At 36.1% G+C, this 19,171-nt stretch overlaps 1 protein-coding gene across 1 annotated transcript in view; it reads left to right on the top strand.

The window, feature by feature from the left end:
* Positions 1–19,171, top strand: part of LOC136032395 (uncharacterized) — an 85,851-nt gene that overhangs the window by 35,610 nt on the left and 31,070 nt on the right. Inside the window, exon 3 of the mRNA XM_065712706.1 lies at positions 304–396. Coding sequence (XP_065568778.1) covers positions 304–396 — 93 coding nt within the window. The remainder of the gene's footprint in view (positions 1–303; positions 397–19,171) is intronic.

The raw sequence follows: 19,171 nt of genomic DNA, 5'->3' as shown, positions 1-19,171 counted from the left end.
GTGATATTCAAGAAGAAGCAAAAAGATTATCGAGTTATTTTAGAGTATGATTTTAGAATCGCAAGATATTCAAAACCGATTATTTGTTTCTCACATGCTTCTACAACACGCTAATATAGCAAAAGTAAATAATTGACTTTATTTCTATTTACTAATTTTATCTCGAATTTTTGATTTTATATTTTAGTATTATAGCCTTTTTTTGACCATTATAGCGTAAACGAGGATCTGTCAGTAGGCTAAAGTTAACTATTTCTTGAAAACAATATCATTTTTTTACAGAATATTTGTTTTTTTTTGCAGGCTATTGTCACAGCTACTGGAGCAGCTACTGGAGTTGTCTATGCAGGTTCAAAGTTATTGAGTACCGAAAATGTACGGAAGAGTGAAACTAAGGTAAGAAATGAATCTATATACTTGTTAAAAATTTTGTTTCTTTTTATTTTAAAATATTATACCAAAAAGTTAAGTCACCTATTTCAAATAACCAAACTGATTCAAAAGTTGTTACAATACACCTTGGTGATTGAGCTTTTTTAGGATTCAAAAATATTTAAAAAGATTTGTCACTTTAAATCAAGTCTAAACTAAGGTTAAACAGATATTAACACTTTGTTTTTACAGCTAACATAATGTAACAATTTGTAACAGTGCAAAGAATAATGATTTAATTATTGAGGTGCCGAAAACAAGACACGAAAAAATGAAGAAAACAAACCTACAAAACGTAAGCTATTGAATCTTGTACCATACCTAGATAAAATCCACTTGACACACCATAGGGAGCGTCTTTTTGCGGTTTTTTTTACAAACATACAAATTGCTTTCGCTTTTAATTTAATTTAGGGCCTTTAGACAGACATTCAAAATGATATCTTGTCTCTTATTAAAATATTGTCACCAGAAGTTTTGAAACTATCTTAATACTGGACTACCTCCCCCCACCATTTTAAATTTCTTGGTGTATCCAATCTTTTCTCCCAAATTATTGGAATTCCCCTATATACTTATATAAAACTTATTGTTTGATAAAAAAAATATATATACCCTGAACCCTGTTCTAATTAACTTATTAGTCTTTGGACCGTAATTCGCAACTATTTGGATATGACTTAACCTATTCCACATTTTTTTAAACTCATGTTTTAAGGGTTCTGGATATGGATATATAAGGGTTATGCATTGTTAGGACTGGAGCCGTGTACTCAGACTGCTCATTTGCAGATGCGTCCACAGAAAGCATTACGCTAGTTTTGCTAAGTCAATTTGAAACCAATGGAAAATAGCCCCCATTGGCAGCGTTTTTTTGGATCTTGGATAATGAATGCCAATCAAATCATTGAAGTTTTCAAAAGGGATCCACACATATACTATATCATGTTCAAGGACATCTTCAAGCATTGTCATCTTCAAGCGATGTCCTATCGTCTTCCGTGACTAGTGGAGGCATATCATACAACTCTACAACACACTAATCTGGAAGTTATTTTCTCGATTGCATTTCTACAATAGAGTGTAGTTATACTTTTAATGTATTTTTTTTTACATAGTACATTCCTTACATTTACATTTACGGGGTTCTTATATAGTTACATTCTTTACATTTCTTTACATAGATACTTTTAATGTATTTCTCTACATAGTCAATGAGACTTCTTTTATTCATACCATGAAATTAATATCTAAATTCACAAATTTTCTTAGATATCCGCAGTCGTAGTCAACTTTGTATCGTCCCTTTCTGTAATTGCTATGAAAGGTTTCGTCGGTTTTTAATTATAGTAGCCATTAGCATTACAACTATGTCGTAAGAACCCCGTTCTCATGTTATTTAAAGAATTAAAACGTGAGCTATTCCTTTTCCAATAATTACAAGTGAAGATATTTTTAGTGTATTTCTTAACATAGTCAATGAGACTTCTTTTATTAATACCATGAAATTAATATCTAAACTCACAAATTTTCTTAGATATCCACAGTCGTAGTCAACTTTGTATCGTCCCTTTCTGTAATTGCTATGAAAGGTTTCGTCGGTTTTTAATTATAATAGCCATTAGCATTACAACTATGTCATAAGAACCCCGTTCTCATATTATTTAAAGAATTAAAACGTGAGCTGTCCATCTCGCAACATAAATTAAATCCACGTCGATAGCAATTTCTAGCATCTAAAATAAATTCCTCTGTGCATTTTTTTTTACAATTAAACCTAAATAGGTTGTGTCGGATTGTTCACGTTATTATAATGACAATTGGAACGTCGTTAACATCTAGTATGTAGATTGCAAATGTGTCCTTCGCATGTTGAACATTGTTTAATCTGAAATGCATATTCTCAGGGCAATTTACATGCATTCCAAAATTTACATTTTTCATCATATTCTTTCGCAATGGAGATTCACATGACCAGATTCCTAGAAGTTACAAACATCGAAGGTATGTATGGAGATTATTGTGAGAAAACTACTGGGAAGAATGGAATACTACTGATGTCCTATTGAAAAATGATTTTATTCACCGTTAATTACAAATAAGTTTAATGACAACTGCCTCAAGGCGTTATTACACACACCTGGGTCATGCACAATTCTTTAGTTCACCTCTACGTTGTAGTACACCTGATTGTTACATGACAAGGTTTGTTTGTTTACTTATGCATATTTTGTCTTCAAGATTTCTTCGGTTGTTACGTAAAAGGACTTGTTAGAGCTGAGGGCTCGCGGGGAAGTCCCGGTAGTAAAAAAAATATTCCTGTTCCAATAATTACATGTGAAGATGACATAATCTCATGTGACTTCTTTTGGTTCCAGAGACCTTTCTAATCCGAGAAAAAAGTTTTTCCGTTAATTTACTTAAGCAAGACTTGTTTTGGTTCCATGAAGCATCATCGATATAAGCGATCAGATCGATTTTCTCATAACCAGGCGTAAAGTTGCACCAGGAAATTCAAATGACCTTGTAAATGATGTAGGTTTTTGAAGTGGATGTTGTAAGTTTTTCCAGGTTTAAATGTTTAATGATCAAGTGGGTTTTGAGGGTTAATGACACTTGTTTTGATTCCAAAAAGTCTTGTAACACTGCAACAGCCCCATCCCTTTTGGACTAGGAGCCAAAGACAATTTGCTCAAGAAGTTTTTCTTCAAGACATTTTTGAAGACGATTCAAGATGTATTTCAAGATTTTTTTTCTTCTTCGAAGTGTTTCTAAACGTTTTCCAATTTTTTTTTTCAAAAGGTGTTTTTCGAAAAAATATTTTCATTTTTTCCTCAAGACAATTTTTCAAAATGTTCTTTTAAATTTCAATGGTGGTTAATGTTGGTGTATGAAACCTAAAATTTCAGGTTTATTCAAGTTTCAGCTGTGGTTGGTTCTGGTCTATGCAACCTCGGTATATCTTTGTAGTTTTTCAAATTTCATTTTTTCAAATTTCAGCAGTGGTTGACGCTTGTCTATGCAACCTTGGTTTATCTTATTGCCTTTTAAAACTTCAGCAGTGGTTAATGCTGGTCTATGAAAACTAGGTTTATCTTGTTGCTTTTTAAAATTTCAGATTTTTCAAATGTTTAATGTTGGCTTATGTAACCTAGCTTTTTCTTGTTGCTTTTAAAAATTTCATACCTTTTCAAATGCCAGTGGTTAATCAAGCATAGGTTTATCTTGTTGCTGTTAAATATTTCAGATTTTATCATTTTTCAGCTGTGGTTAGTTTAGGCCCGTGCAACCTAGGTTTTATCTTGTTGCTTCTTCAAATTTCAGATTTTCTCAATTTTAAGCAGTGGTTAATGCCGGTCTGTGCAACCAAGGTTTATTATTTGTTTTTTTTTCAAATTCCAGATACTTTTCAAATTTCTGCATTAGTTAACCCTTTCAGGGCTGAATTACGATAGAGCAAAAAATAAATCCATTTTCATATTTCAGCCTTAAATTAACTCACATATGATGAGTTTGAAATAAAATATCAGTTTCATTGATTCATTCTGGACTTACAGTCACGACTCCGATTGGCATCATCCACTGTCACAAGCCGCAAAGTCCACATACTGATCTGATATGAGAATTTATTTTCATTGACAATACAAAGAAGAAGAAATACAATATAGTCATTGGGTATGAAAGATTTTGAAACAGTTTCTATTCTGCACCAGACACAATGAAACCTTACACTTTGAACATTGGATTCGAGCATAAGTGGAGCAGAGCTGGCATCGCGTCTTATCAGCCACTTCCTCTGGCCAATGCTGGATTCCGTCATAGCGAACACCATTATATGGCTTTGGTTTGACATACTTTGGTCTTTTTGGAGTGGACCATCACTCTTGTAATCTAGGAGGCACTTTTTGTATGGTCAGCCGTACTGACCCATATGACGCAGATAAAGCAATCATGAGCTGACGACTGAAAGATCCAAAAAATAGTAAAAGAGACACATATACCATTTCTTTCCACGGATATCTATCCTGTACAGATTAATGAGTATGTAACAAGTTCAACACCACCCATGAATTGGTTTTACTCAGCAATGCACAGGGGTCGGACAACTTCAACGTACTTCCTTAACTTAATTTCCCAACGTTTGCAGTTTGAGGGTTCGGCGCTGACTAGCCATGAACCAATGCAGACGCTTTTGTTGTCGAACCACATCATAGCCAATATACCGCTATTGGTCTCAACTCTGTAGTCAAAACTTCCTCTTCCCTTTTTTTCAGTAAATCATCAGCTTCGATAACGCAACCTTTGAGTCTGTTTGCCCTGCGATGCCAGCTGAATGAATCCCGAATAAAAGGAGCTCTCGAATCGGTAGTATACTTGTGTAATAATTGTCTAAAAGAGCTTGAAGTTCTCATGTCTTGGAATCATCTCTGCTAGTCTGAGCACAACTCTGCTCCCTGACCAAGCTCATTGACCGGAACCAAACCTTTCCCAGTATAGACCTCAAAGCTGTCAATGATTCCGGTGGCCCCTGCACGACTGAATATGTTGATTCCCCAGGAGTAGGATTTGTCCTTGAGGTTTTACTTGAAGCCCAGCCTTCACTTATAAGGAATTTTTACTTGTCAATACTATGCCTTTCCTCCGCAGGAATTTTCTTTATATTTGCTTGCAAGTTTGAAAAGAGAGTTTTAGGCAGTGATTTTTTGGAACAGCAGGATGACTATCGTTTGCATGAAAAAATCTTCGAAGGGTTTTGAGCCTGTTCCTGTACATGAAATCTGCAATGAGCGGAAATATTTTAGCTCTCTCCCAGTGTTGAGAAATTTTGGGCTGTTTTAGTATGCCCATAAGCATATGGATTCCCAGGATCTGTACCATCTCTTTACTGGTGACTTTCAGTTGGTCTTTACTGGTGACATACAAATCGGACTGAAAAACAAGGCCTTCGGCCGTGTCATCGTCAAACGTCTTCTTAAAATATTCAACAGGGGTTAGAATTTCTGGAAGAGGTGGAGAAAATATCTGCCAATACTTTAAACCCATCATGATGGGAAACCGCCTATGAGAAGACATAAAAGGCACTGGTACTGGGTGGTTACCTCAAACTACTTCAACCTAACTTTAGTTTTACCTTCATGAACGATTTATGCCTTATAAAATCAAGACAAATGAGTGGCCCTACCGATGTACCAGAGATCCCCTACCTCAAATAATTAGTCGTAATTGATATTCTAATCACTTTTTATCTGCCAAATTTTTTTCTTTAACTGAAACACTCCAATCAAAGAAAATACAATTTTGTTTATTTCCCTTACCTTCAGGAATTCCTGCAATTACAAAACAAAGAACTGAAATGATACAGGTAAAACCCAACACATGTTTGTGCGTCTAAATAGGTACTCATTTGAAAGAACTTGGTGTCTGCTATCTGATCGTATAATTTTCGATTCAATTTCTTACAACGAGATAACACTTATGCTGTAGCGAAGACAATGATTCCAACTGGAGTCCTACGCTGTGAAAAGATTAACGCTAGTTTATGCACCCTAGGTTCATCATGTTGCCTTTTTGAAATTAAGACATTTTCAAGTTTCAGCTGTGGTTACTTCTGGTTTATGCGACCTAGGTTTATCTTGTTACTTTTCAAATTCTAGATTTTTTCAAAAATTATTATTGGATAATGCCTGTATATGTAACCCAAGTGTATCTTGTTACTTTTTTAAATTTCAAATTTTGTTCAAATTTCAGAGGTAGTTAATGCTAATCTGCGCAACCTAGGTTAATATTGTTGCATTTTTAAGTTTCTGACTTTTTCAAGTTTCAGCTGTGGCTACTGCAGGTATATACAACCTAGGTTTATCTTGATACTTTATTCAATTCGAGATTTTTTCAAATTTCATTAGTGGATTGTTCTTCTATATGCAACCTATGTTTATCTTATTTCTTTTCAAATTTCAGCAGTGGTTAATGCTGGTCTATGAAAATTTGGTTGATCTTGCAGCTTTTTTTAAATTTTAGATTTATGAAATTTCAGCAGTGGTTAATGCTGGTCTATGAAAATTTGGTTGATTTTGCTACTTTTAAAAATTTTTAGATTTGTGAAATTTCAGAAGTGGTTAATGCTGGTCTCGGAAACTTAGATTTATCTTGTTGCTTTTTCAAATTTCCGATTATATTAACATTTGAGCATAGACCAGTATTAACAACTCTATAAATTTGCCAAAATATTGAATTTGATAAAGTGATAGGATATACCAAGGTTGCATAGACCCACATTATACCAGGGCTGAAAATTGAAAAAGCAACAAGATAAACCTTGGTTGCGTATACCAGCACTAACCACAGCTGAAATATAAAAAAATCTGAAATTTAAAAAAAGCAACAAGATAAACCTAGGTTCCATAGACAAGCATTAACCACTGCTTAAATTTGAAAAGAAACAATATTAGACCTAGGTAGCAGACAGCAGCACAAAGCTCATCTCAAATATGATAAAATCTGAAGTTTTAAAAAGCGACAAGATAAAGCTGGGTTTGACAGACAAACACTGACCACAAATGAATTTTTTTGAAATCTGAAGTTTTCAACAGCAACAAGATAAACCGAGGTTAGACCAAGCAGAACTAACTATAGCTGAAATATGATAATATCTGAAATTTTAAAAGGTAACCAAATATACCCAGGTTGCATAGACCAACATTAGCCACAGTAATATAGTAAATGTGTGTTCTAGACCACTCATCTAATCAATTAAATTTACACCCTTTTCAATGAAATTTGCACTATCAGATATTGAAATCTGAAGTTTTCAACAGCAACAAGATAAACCGAGGTTAGACCAAGCAGAACTAACTATAGCTGAAATATGATAATATCTGAAATTTTAAAAGGTAACCAAATATACCCAGGTTGCATAGACCAACATTAGCCACAGTAATATAGTAAATGTGTGTTCTAGACCACTCATCTAATCAATTAAATTTACACCCTTTTCAATGAAATTTGCACTATTTTAAGTAAAAATTTCCAGCATTTTTATAATTTTCCATCCCTATATTCAAAATGAAAACAAGTCATTGGAAATCAAATTTGGTCTCATTTTATATACTTTTCAAAATGTGAATACGAGTTATAGACCCTACCTAAATAGCCCCATGAGTTTACCCCTTTTTTAATTTAGTTCTCACCATTTTAAACGAAGATTTTCAACATTTTTATATTTTCCCATCCTGAGCCTTAAGACCAAAACAGGTCGAAAGACACCAGAATACTTCCGTAGTTGAAGAAAGCACCAAAATTGGCTGAGATGTACTTTCGAGTATGCTCTTTAATATGACTTGATTACGCAAGCAAAATATTTCCTCGGAACGCCAATAGGTGGCTTGAAATCCAAGATGGCGGACAAAAATACGAATTTGTCAAAATGAGAAGACATGGCCGTTCAAATAGGCTAGTATGGGTTAATTGATCGCATAGGTTCCGAATATGAACGCAAAAATAACCTAAGTTGTACCGTAGTGCCGTTAGGCACCTCAAACTCAAAATGACGGACGAAAATACGAGTTTGTTAATTTGAGAAGACATGACCGCTCAAATAGGCTAGTCTGGGGTAATCGAGGGCACTGGTATATGAAAGCAAGAGTGGACTAAAGTAATAATATCTGGAATTCCATCTATTGATCTGAATAATGATAAGAAGCATTTTGATACTAAACTTACTAAAAAATTACAATCAGTTTGCATGAAAAACCCGATATTCACAATAAAAAAACAACAAAAAAACAACTCTCGTTTGTCCAAACATGACACATAGCAAACAGCTTAAATCTGCATCCATGTCGACTGCTTTCGTTCAACCTGTCATCTAGCGGTCAGTTTCATTGTTACTATAAATGACGTAGTTTTTGCCGTGCTCCTTGAAGAGTAAGTGTTTTTCCATTTCTTATAAGCTAAAATGAAAAGGGAATTGGTGGTTGAAAAAGATGTATGCAAGAAATTACTCAGGGATTAACGAAACATATTGTAGTTGCTGGTATCGGCAAGTAGTTCCTCTTTATTAATTTGACAGACAGCGCTATCGATTGTTACCGCGTGTTACTTCTAGCAAAGTTTGTCAGATGTCAAGGGAAGGCATCCTTCTCTTGTTACTAGGGTTTGCACCGGTAAGAACAGAAGAATTTACTATACGGTCATCAAACAGTTCGTGGTAACGATATTGCACTACTGGAAAAACGTGCATAGCCAACAAGGCATTCGAAGAGCAGAACCTCATCCAGTTATGTTCGCAGGAAGAGGCTGACAACCTCCTTTTGCTTCACGCTTGTGACGAAGTCTTATAAGGATATGCGTCGATTCTCATACGAACGGTGGACAAAGACGTGATTGTGATTATGACCTCATGCTTTGATCGCATTGGAGTATCCGAATTATCTATTGCGTTTGGTGTCGGTACACACCTAAAGTACGTTCCCATTCACGAAATAGTTCGATCGCCTGGGCCTCCATCTTGGATTTGAGGCACCTAGCGGCACTACGGTACGACTTAGGTTATTTTAAAGCTCATATTCGGAACCTTTGCCATCAATTATCCCATACTAGCCTATTTGAACGACCAGGTCTTCTCATTTTGACAAACTCGTGTTTTCGTCCGCCATCTCGGATTTCAAGCCACCTAGCGGCGTTCCGAGGAGAAATTTTGCTTGCATAATCGATCGATATTAAAGAACATGCTAGAAAGTGCAAGTCGGCCAATTTCGGTGCTTTCTTCAAACACGGAAGTAATTTGGTGCTTTTTGCCCGCACTAATAAGAGCGCTAATAAAATGGAATTATATTCCATTTTTCCTATACAATTGATAAAATTCAATCATTTAATATTTAGTGGATAGTTTGATATCAATATCAAAATACAATTTAAAGCAAGTGTTCTCATAAATTTACTCCGATGAAAAAAATTGTGATGAACAATGATTAAGGAATTTTTTTTCACGATGAGAATGGACCATGAATAATTGTAACACGTCCTAATAACATTCTTCACTGGATTCAGCTAAATGTTCAATAATCAACCCAGAATTTGGTTTAATAATATTAAACAAACGATGTCCCCGTATGAATTTTGTGTTTGTTGCAATAGTCTTTATTTTATCATAGGACTCTTGTCATATGCTATAGCAATAATAGAATTGTTTTGGACTTTATTAAAACGTTCTATCGCGATTTTGAAATATTTTTATTATAGTTGGTTCTCCCACCACTAACTGATGAATTGTCCCCAGATCAAGATTCTCCTGTATTGTACACATACATTCCAGTCCAAAGTTAGGAATTTTTAGGAATAGGAATAGGAGGAAGTTAGGAATAGAAGGACACCGTGTCGTAGTATCCTCTCACTGCCGGTGCACACACAGACCTTGTCCGATATGGCTCACATGAAATTTTTCGGAGCTCTAACTGTGTAGTTTTTGTACTTTAAAGAGTGAGTTGCCATGACTTTCTCTCTTGGAATTACATTATTTTCTAAACAGTTGCTGAAAACACTCATGTTGAATTTTTCTTCACATAGCGTATAGGCACCTTCTTGCAGATTCTTTTTATATCCTCATTGTGTGTTTGCAAACAGTACACTTTTGAGCCTGCATGCACACCTTTGGAAATCCATTCACTCCCCGTCTTGGATTTTAGAGATAATAACTTATAATAGGTCATTTGGGTCCTGGCGCTTCAATAGCTCCGGATAGTTTAGTCGGTGTCCATTCGGTCCTAGTCGGTATGGTCAATTCAAGAGTTTGTGTGCTCACCATTTTCTAAATTGTCCAACAGATTGTCTGTGTCTCCACAATACTCTTTAACTTGCCCCTCCCCTGGCCATTGGAAAACGCCTTTATAGTGCATATTGTCACACTTCCTACTAAATGCTGAATTTAAAATGTGTTTTAAGATTTCTTTTTCCACCTTCGTCTTTACCTCAGAGCAGTTACTGACAAAGGTCTCAAAAAATGTCTTCATATATGGCTTTCGATAAAATTGGAGGGCTCCATGGATATTTGTGACACTGAAACCATTGGCCAGCATCCACTGCAAGAGAACATGGTGCACAAAGATATTCTATTTCGGATGAACTTTGGCAATAAGCTTTTGCTTTGAAGGATTCCAGTGAATACCCCAATCCTCTACCAAAAATATATTATGTGGGCTCTGTGAGTCCTTTGACACCGGCTTTCTTATGCACAAAAAAAATTACCTAGTCATGAACTTCCACTGGTATTTCACAATCAAGTTCGAAACACCGTCGATGAAATTTGGATTACAAGAACTGTCAAGTTATTTATAATTCGCACACGGCAAAGAGTAGTGAGACATTACCGACGGATAAAGAGAGTTTATATTTAGAATACCGTGTCTGACTTTTCCCTTTTACGTTACCCAGCCGGTTTGGTTTCCGAGATACGATCTCCATAAATACATTCCCTGCCCTCATTGATCCCTCTACAAATAAGCGCTGATCCACATCGGTGATCAACCATATTTTCTCTTTACTGATTTAAGACTTAAATCCATAATCAGGTCAGGGGTTGAAAAACAACGTCAAGACAACTTGCCAGGTACATGTTACAGTAATCCCTCCCATTTTTAAACACACCCTTCGTCCATTTTTTTTTTAGCAAATTTATAGACGGTAGTGGTGCATTGACGATTGTGAAGTGAAACATAAAACGCTTCAATGTGTTGCAATTTTTCCTCACGTAGCATCGAGGTGGAATTGTAGTACGGATATGTGTATGTGCCCTTACACGTCAATAAGTCATACATTCCATCATCTGAAAATGCTGCTTAAGGAAGGAAAAACTATTAAAATCGTTGCTTTTCTATACTTGAATAAATTGACTTAATGATTTGTGGAGAAAACAACTGGAATCTAAAAATTGATCTTATTCAAGCACGGATTACCATTGTCAATTTTTTTTTTCATTTGAAATTTAAGACTAGCAGCTTCTCAAAGGATTTAGACAGGATGTTATAAGAAAAACAACTATCTACCCATGCGCTATCCACAACTTCACCATTTGGCAAACATGCCAACACTGGTAGTATTAATTTTCAAATCGTATTTGTAATTGTAGATGTAAACCGGTAGAAAGTGTTGCTGCGTAAGGTTTAAATTACAAAATTTAACTGCCAGTCTACGAATAATATTATTCCCCAATAAAATTGGATTGCTTAAATGGTTATGATCCTAGAACGTTGTTTGCCCATTACCCTCATCAAATTTTCCGTTCCAAACCCGACGCATTTCCTTATTTTCAATAGGTCAACTTATCCGCGAAGCCGTGAAATTGACTTATTGGCTTTTTAATAAGTGCAACCATGGACACGCAAACACAACCTTCCCCACCTAATTTTTAAGTACCTCTACCAGTCGCATGGTACTACTAGCAGCACTTTGTGCAGGGGCATAAGAGAAAGCAATTACTTTATGTTATTTAAAACAATTCAAGTTTAGTGGATCTTACACGCTTTTGAGTTTAGCTTTAATATCTAAGGCCACTTTGTCGCTCTGCAAGAGCAAATTTATGGCATTATTACCCTAAACCGTCTCAAAAGATTGGTAACCATGGCCTTTACAGTACCTCAAGTGGTGCTTTAATTTTACCTCTGAAGGGAATCTAGAAAGTCACATTGCATCCCCTGAGAGTGGTTTCGTCGTAACTAAGGTTTTCAAAATTCATAGCAAAACGACTTTGAAAATTTCACCTTTGCTGGAAATTACCTGGTACAACCGATTTTCTTTGCAAATTGATCAAAAAAAAAAGAGAAAAAATAACTAGGAAGATCTCCCGAATATGAGATGGAAACGGTGAAGTTTTCATTGTCAAAACTTGGGATGAAATACAGATACGACAATCCGACCTTACCGAAATTTTAGTAAACTTAGATACGACAAAATGGGGAGGGCTGCCTATTCTCTTCACCATGAAGATACGACAAAGGAGTTCTAATGCAGCAATACTATTTGAAAAAGTATAAAAATAAAAAAAACGTCAGAAACGTTCATTTTTTGTTGAGTTTCTTTGCTGGCCGCCATTTTACTTTAATGGAATCCTCCTCTGGACATGGATTTTGCGCAGACGGAGAGGCTTCCAAATCCCCCTTGGTATTGTAGTACTGTTCAATTTTGGTTTCAAAATACTGCTGGTCTTGGTTGGGGATGAACTTCAGGAGATACTTGAAATCTTTGATTTTCGCATCAGGTAGATCAATATTTTTGCCACAAAGTGAGGGCAAAACAAGACGTTCAACAACACTTTTTAACCGAAGTACATTTTTGTGATATAGTAGCCATTTGCAAGTCTCCAGAGAAGGAAGTTTTGAACAAAACTCTCTTAGCGTTATCCTGACGGAACTCAAGTCGTTTTACCTTTGAATACGGTACCAAAGAGTACTTGTACAGCTTTGATGCCTTCTGAAAATCAAAGAACTTTGACTGGGTCATTTGCAGGACATTAAAAGGACGCATCTTTCTTACTTTCAGTAACTTCCTCACCAGATCTAGTGGAGAAAACAAATCAAGGTGCTTTAGCCCCCGCTCAATAGTGCTATGTACAGCATCAACCTCCTGTATAGTCGAATGACCTGGTTCACAATACTTCACTTTTTCTAAGCGTGGAAATTTTCTTAGAACATCTTGGATGGCGAAGCTTATAATTGAGTTTCGGTTGTGGGACACGCAGGAGTCCGACCAAGTAATTAACTGACAGATATCAGGGTAATTATCAAGAACTTTTCCCAGTATGGCCACTTGTCCACTAGCTATTTCGTTTGCTCCATGTCCAGCCTCAAACTATGACCAAATGCAACGGATACCTCATTAATTTTCTCTCCAGTCCTTCTCCGGAATGAAAGACTTGCCGTGAGGTTGAATTTAGTAATCTTCCTTTTATAGAAAAATGAAGAAACATTACCCCGGGGCAGCGAAAAAACATACTCCAGATCAAAACAAAGTAGAGGAATAAATAGGTTTGACCTGTCCACGTCACCTTCAATCTTGGTCTCAATTTTACTTTTCACATGAGCCTCATACTTGTCTTTTATTTCCTGATCCATTTCAGTTCCGTTTTCTTCACTTCATGTTTTTCCTCGCATACATCACATCGATCTGTTTTCGGAATATAAATGACAAATTAAACTGCGTGTTGAAAATCTCACGATACTTGAACTCACTAACATCATTTCTTGCTAATTCTCTACAGTATTCCTGATACAGCTGATACATTTTGCGAATGTTTAGATTTACCTCCAAGAATCTTCTGGTAGACTTGGCTCGAGTATAATTCGATTCAAGCACGGGAAAGATTCAATATGCTTTATCACTTGTTCAATGTCCTCGTTACTAGTTTTATTTTGAGGCACCTGTACTGCCTTTGGATTTGGCACTCCTGTTGTAGCAACATTTGAGTGTGCGTAATAAACTCTTCTCTCTATCAAGAGTAGCCAAATAAAATGTCTTGCAAATCCGGACTGTTTTTGTGTTAACGACAGAATAATATCGCAGTGTGCAACTCCTGCGCGTCTCCGCTTTCATCTTGGTTTTAGTCTTAGTTGGAACGGTCTTAGTTGTTTTCAAGTAAAAAATTTTCTTCATATCCTTACTTAGTCTCCAGAAATCACCAAAAATCTTTTGTCTCTCTTCAGAGTCAATAGTCTGACTGCAATTATAATGACAATCCTTATTGCAAACAACATCCTTCACTTTCTTGTCTTTCCCATGAGTTTTCTGGTTGTTAGGATTCATATATACAGTACCAGAGTTTACTGCTGCCTTTATCTTTGTCTTAACCCAGTTCTTCCTATCTGAAATTCGTTTTCTGGTCTTTCTACGTGAATTAGGATGATCCACTGTATTCCTTTGACTATTTAGATCTGGCTCGGTTGTTTCTTGTGCAGGTTTAGCATTATTGGGATTCTCGAGGCGGTCCTGATTTTCTGCTGCCAATGAACTTGTTATGGCACTTGAACTACAACCACAGTCAACACTGACATTAACCTCTGTAAAGAGATCATAATCCACATTTTCTTGAAGAGCCTCAGCTACTTCCTGATCAGAGTCTTGGAAATTTAGTTCTGAAAGGCTGCTTGCATCTAGTTCCGGTCGATAGAGAGGATCACTGCTTTTTCTGAATCAGAAGATAGATCTTCCTCGCTAGAAAAAAAACACTATAGCTCAAGTCTTGAGTACTCCAGTCAGAAAAGTTACTACATTCCAGCCTTCCAATCTAGAGGGGGGGGGGGGGAATCTCTCGACAAAGAAGGAGGGTGTGTACGAATATTTTTCGGTATTTTTTAAACATATCTTTCGATCTTTTTCAAGTGTGCAGATTCTATCTCATAAAATCCCTAAGACAGTGTTAAAAGTGGAGTTTATAGTCCGTCTAGAGGAGAAGGGATCTTCATAATATTATACTTACTACACAACATAAAGGAGGGGCACTTAAAGATCGTTACTTTAGTTACATGGTTGTCAAGCTCCTGTATGTTGTGTGTGGGTTAGATCACTTAGATCTTTAAGGGTGTGTCCAGGCTTGGAAGCTGAACTATAGGAAGATTCAGAGCTGTTGCTTAACCGACAGGCTGAGTAAATTTTTCGCAGTTCATATTATTGACTTACCAATAAAGTGAACATACCACCAAACTAACCCAGCCTAACCTAACCTAACTATAAATAATTTTGGGGCTGAGAAGACGTAGTATTGTTTTACCAAAAAGGACCGAAAACGCATACTCAAAATTGATAATTTGGAGTCAAAGAAGAAGAAAACGGCAAAATGAAATTTATTTATCCAAATGAATCGTTGCAAATCAGTGCTTGGGGATTATATAACATTTAAAAATGGATTTATAACGAACTAGTAAGTTTGAGACCAATGTGTTAAGCCTTTTTCATACCCCATATTTTGGTCATTTACAAGAGCTCAAAAAGTGCTTAAATTTGAGTTTGCGATAGAAGCGATTATTATATTTGTAAAGAAAATAAAAAAAGGATCGAGTGGTACATTCACTTTATTTGTAAGTCAATAATATTAACTGCGAAAGAATTACCGACTGGCTGCTCTATTACAAGGAAGCACTACCAAAATATGATCATAACCAAGGTTTATTCTGACCACTGATACGTACCAAAAATCATGACGAATCAGGTATTTGATAATATCAAACTACACTCTATACATATAATATATAATATAATATATACAACATAAGATATAACATATATTATACTCTTGGAACAAAGTATTAGTAAATTCCACAAAAATGAGATACCTGGGTTCCTGTAAATATTGTACAGCTTGTGCAGATGTAAATAATGTCCGTTTAGGTCTCATTGTAAAACTTTTACCAAATCTTTTCTTCTTGAAAAGTGTACGTCGACGGAGTTACGACAAAAATGCCCATGTAGTTTTCCCATATGAGATATGACAAAACCACTCTTAACAAAACGGCAAAATGTGAGATACGATAAACGAGAAATCTAAAATTTAGGCACTTCTAGTTGTGATACAATAAAATGGTTGACGGAATCGGATAGAGCAAAAACTTTCACGTTGGCAGTCTTAACTTCATTTCCCGAAAAAAATGCAGATACGACAAAACCGCTCTCAGGGGACAGTATTTACCTCGTTGATTCCTCCTTCCCTCGGTTAAGACCCTACTAATGTCTGTAATTGGTAAGAAATTTCCTATTGAATCGGCTCACAAGCAGGGCTCGTAAAGAAAGTATCTGTTCTTTAGCCGTATCAAATTTTTCTGTCCCCTTAGGTGTTACAGGATTTTACCCCTTTACACAGTCAAAAACTACTTTAGGAAGCTTTGATCCCTCCCCAACCACATTTACTTCCTAACTGGTGCATAGAAAAATATATGCCAGCTAACCGATGTTAATTATTCAATCAGTTTTGTTTTCCTCCGTCCTCTGATAAGGCGTAGTGCTAATTGGGCCGTAGGAAAGCCAGCTGCAGCTGCAACGGGCCTCCATGCCTGTGGTCATAATGTTTTCCAACTGACTCACCGAAAATTTCTTTTTCGCCACCTGTAGAGTTATTTTATTAGTCAAGAAAGACACATGACATGGACTTGGGAACGAATTGCCCCATCAGAACAATGGTTGTATATGTTTTGGGGGCATCTAAGGCTTTTGTAGAAAGGATCATCTTGTAAATTTTGGAGGGGCCGAATTGAACTGGTAATCAGAAATCCTAGTGCCTTATATAAGAGTCAAATCGATCAAAGTTAGGACAGATACCCTCCCCTGCACGTACTATTACGTTCAAATGCGGTAGATAGAAATTTCAAGATAATCATTTGTTCAGTAAGTAGTTCAAAGATCACCTAACAGGGTTTTTGGAGTTGACAAAATTTGTAAGTTGTGCCCCGGGTGCATATAAGCTTTTTATTGTATATTTTGTTTTCAGACAAGGGCACTTCGTATAGAAAGAGATGTCGTAGAAACTTCAAAAGTGGCTCATTCAAATGGGAATTAAAGGTTTTAGTGCCATTTTTGAATAGGCAAAATTGTGTGGAGGGCAACCAGCCCCCACAGTCCAGTAATTTTGAATTTTCAGACAGTAATTTTGTTTGTCGTAGTAGAGAGGTCCAGAATTTACACCCCCTCCCCGTAGCAATTAGTCCAAGGGTTGTAAGTACAGCTCCAGGGTTATATATTATATTATTTTATAAATTCTACTGATGACGATCCCTGTACATGTGATCAAAATATGTGGACTTTTGTATCTGTTTTTCATTTTCTAAATAAATGGATATATCCCCATTTGAAAATGTATTTGTTTGTCAATGAACAGCAGTGTGGTCCCTGCTAGTAAGCCCGACCAACCAAGTGAACAGCTATAAACTCAACATTTCGTTTGCAATTAGAAGACATGGAAGGCTTTCCCACCTTCACTGAAATTTGTTTTACTTTTGGGCAAGATTAAAGAAAGAAATTTACATCAAGACTTTGAATGAACTTTTTCAGTGAACTCTTTCTGAAAATAATCTAGTGACTAATCTGAAAGTTCATTATTTTGTGAATCACCATAAAGCTATTTATTTTTTGTGTAGAAATATGCTAGTTTTCAATTATATTATTATAATAATTCTACTGCCGACGATCGCTGTATATATGATCGATTTATCTGGACTTTTTTACCTGTCTTTTTGCTGTCTAAATAAATGCATTTATGCCCATTTGAAATTTTATTTGTAGAATCAGTGCTAAAAAATACTCAAAGAGTTGGCACCTTTTAGGCCAAAGCCAAAGTGCCATAAGATCTGTACAAATTCTAGCTACTGTTTCTGCTCTTAATTTGGGCAAAATATAGGGGTAATCGCTTTTTACCAGGTACACAAAGGTACTCTCAAGGAAGAGAGGCGAGAGTGGGGGGTTAAAGTTCATTAAACAGTGGCGGTTAAATATTTCAGGATCTTCATCTGTCTATGTTGAGATTGATCCCCAGGTCAGTGATCCTTTACTCTGTCGTCTTTCTAGGAGGAGTCATTGCAAACCCACTTTCTACCAAGACCAATTTTAGTCAAGTCAATTAGGGTTGGATTTGGCTTAGTTAGCTATAAAACAAACAATTTTTTTCAAGTGAAAATAGGGAGGAACATTAAAACTCAAAACAAGGAGAAATTATTCCGTATACTAAGGAGTTGTCCCCTCCTGAATACCTTGCTCTTCGCGCTAAAGATTTTAGTCCTTTTATAAAAGTTTTCTTTTTGAATTAAACGGCCGTTCAGAAGTCCTTCTTAAATAATGGAGACAATGAGTCAAACTTTAGCGTAAAGAGCAAGGTATTGAGGAGGTGTGCAATCCTTCCGGGTTCAGAATAATTTCTGTCCGTTTTGAGTTTTACTGTTGCTTCTTAAAAACTTGTTTTCATGTAATTGTTTTTATATAATTGTGAAAAAACTTGTTTTTGTATAACTTCTGATCGTTTTTCAAATAATGCCTGTAAGCTTGGATACCCTCCATGAAAAATCAATTTTTCTTATGGGAAAATCCTCCTTGGAAAGTTCCTCCCATGCAAAATACACCCCCATTCGTAAAAATTCTTCCGGACAATTCCATCCTCGCTGAAAATTCTCCCTTCTCGCCGTAAAATTTCTTGGTGACGGTTCGGCGTGAAAAAATATCCTTTGCATACTTTCATTTGAAAAAAGGTTTTAAGCTCTAATCGTTTTTCCGATCACTCCGGAAATCCAATTTCCATTGAAACTTTTGCGTGGAAATCAAAACACGCTGAATATTTCCCCCGAACAGTTCTCCCGGAACATCTCTACATGTAAAGTTGATGGCAAAGAGAAAGTAAGACAAATAAAAATAATTTTGTATTGGAGTTCTGTCAAATCTCCCAAGTGGAAAATTTCTCTTGGAAAGTTTGCCCTCGGTAATGTCCCTCCTCACGCAAAAATTATGCGTGATCGGGTTAAACCCGATCAAGGATGATCGGGTTTAATGTTAGACAATTGAAACATATCAACTGGATTTAATGTTAAGCCCCTAATTCTACAACGAATTAGGTTTTCCTTGTAGTCTTGCTACATGGGAGAAGGGATTTTCATACCTCATTCGGAGTGAAGGGGTTAGTTGATTAGTCAGTGGATTAGTTGATTAGTCCATCAACTAATCCTCTGATTAGTTGAAAACGGTGTCATGTAACCAATAAAAATTGTATAAGACAATCAAC

The sequence above is a fragment of the Artemia franciscana genome, chromosome 10 (genome assembly GCF_032884065.1).
Source record: "Artemia franciscana chromosome 10, ASM3288406v1, whole genome shotgun sequence".
In the NCBI taxonomy this organism is placed as follows: Eukaryota; Metazoa; Arthropoda; class Branchiopoda; order Anostraca; family Artemiidae; genus Artemia; species Artemia franciscana.
This window is presented reverse-complemented; position numbering and strand designations above follow the sequence as displayed.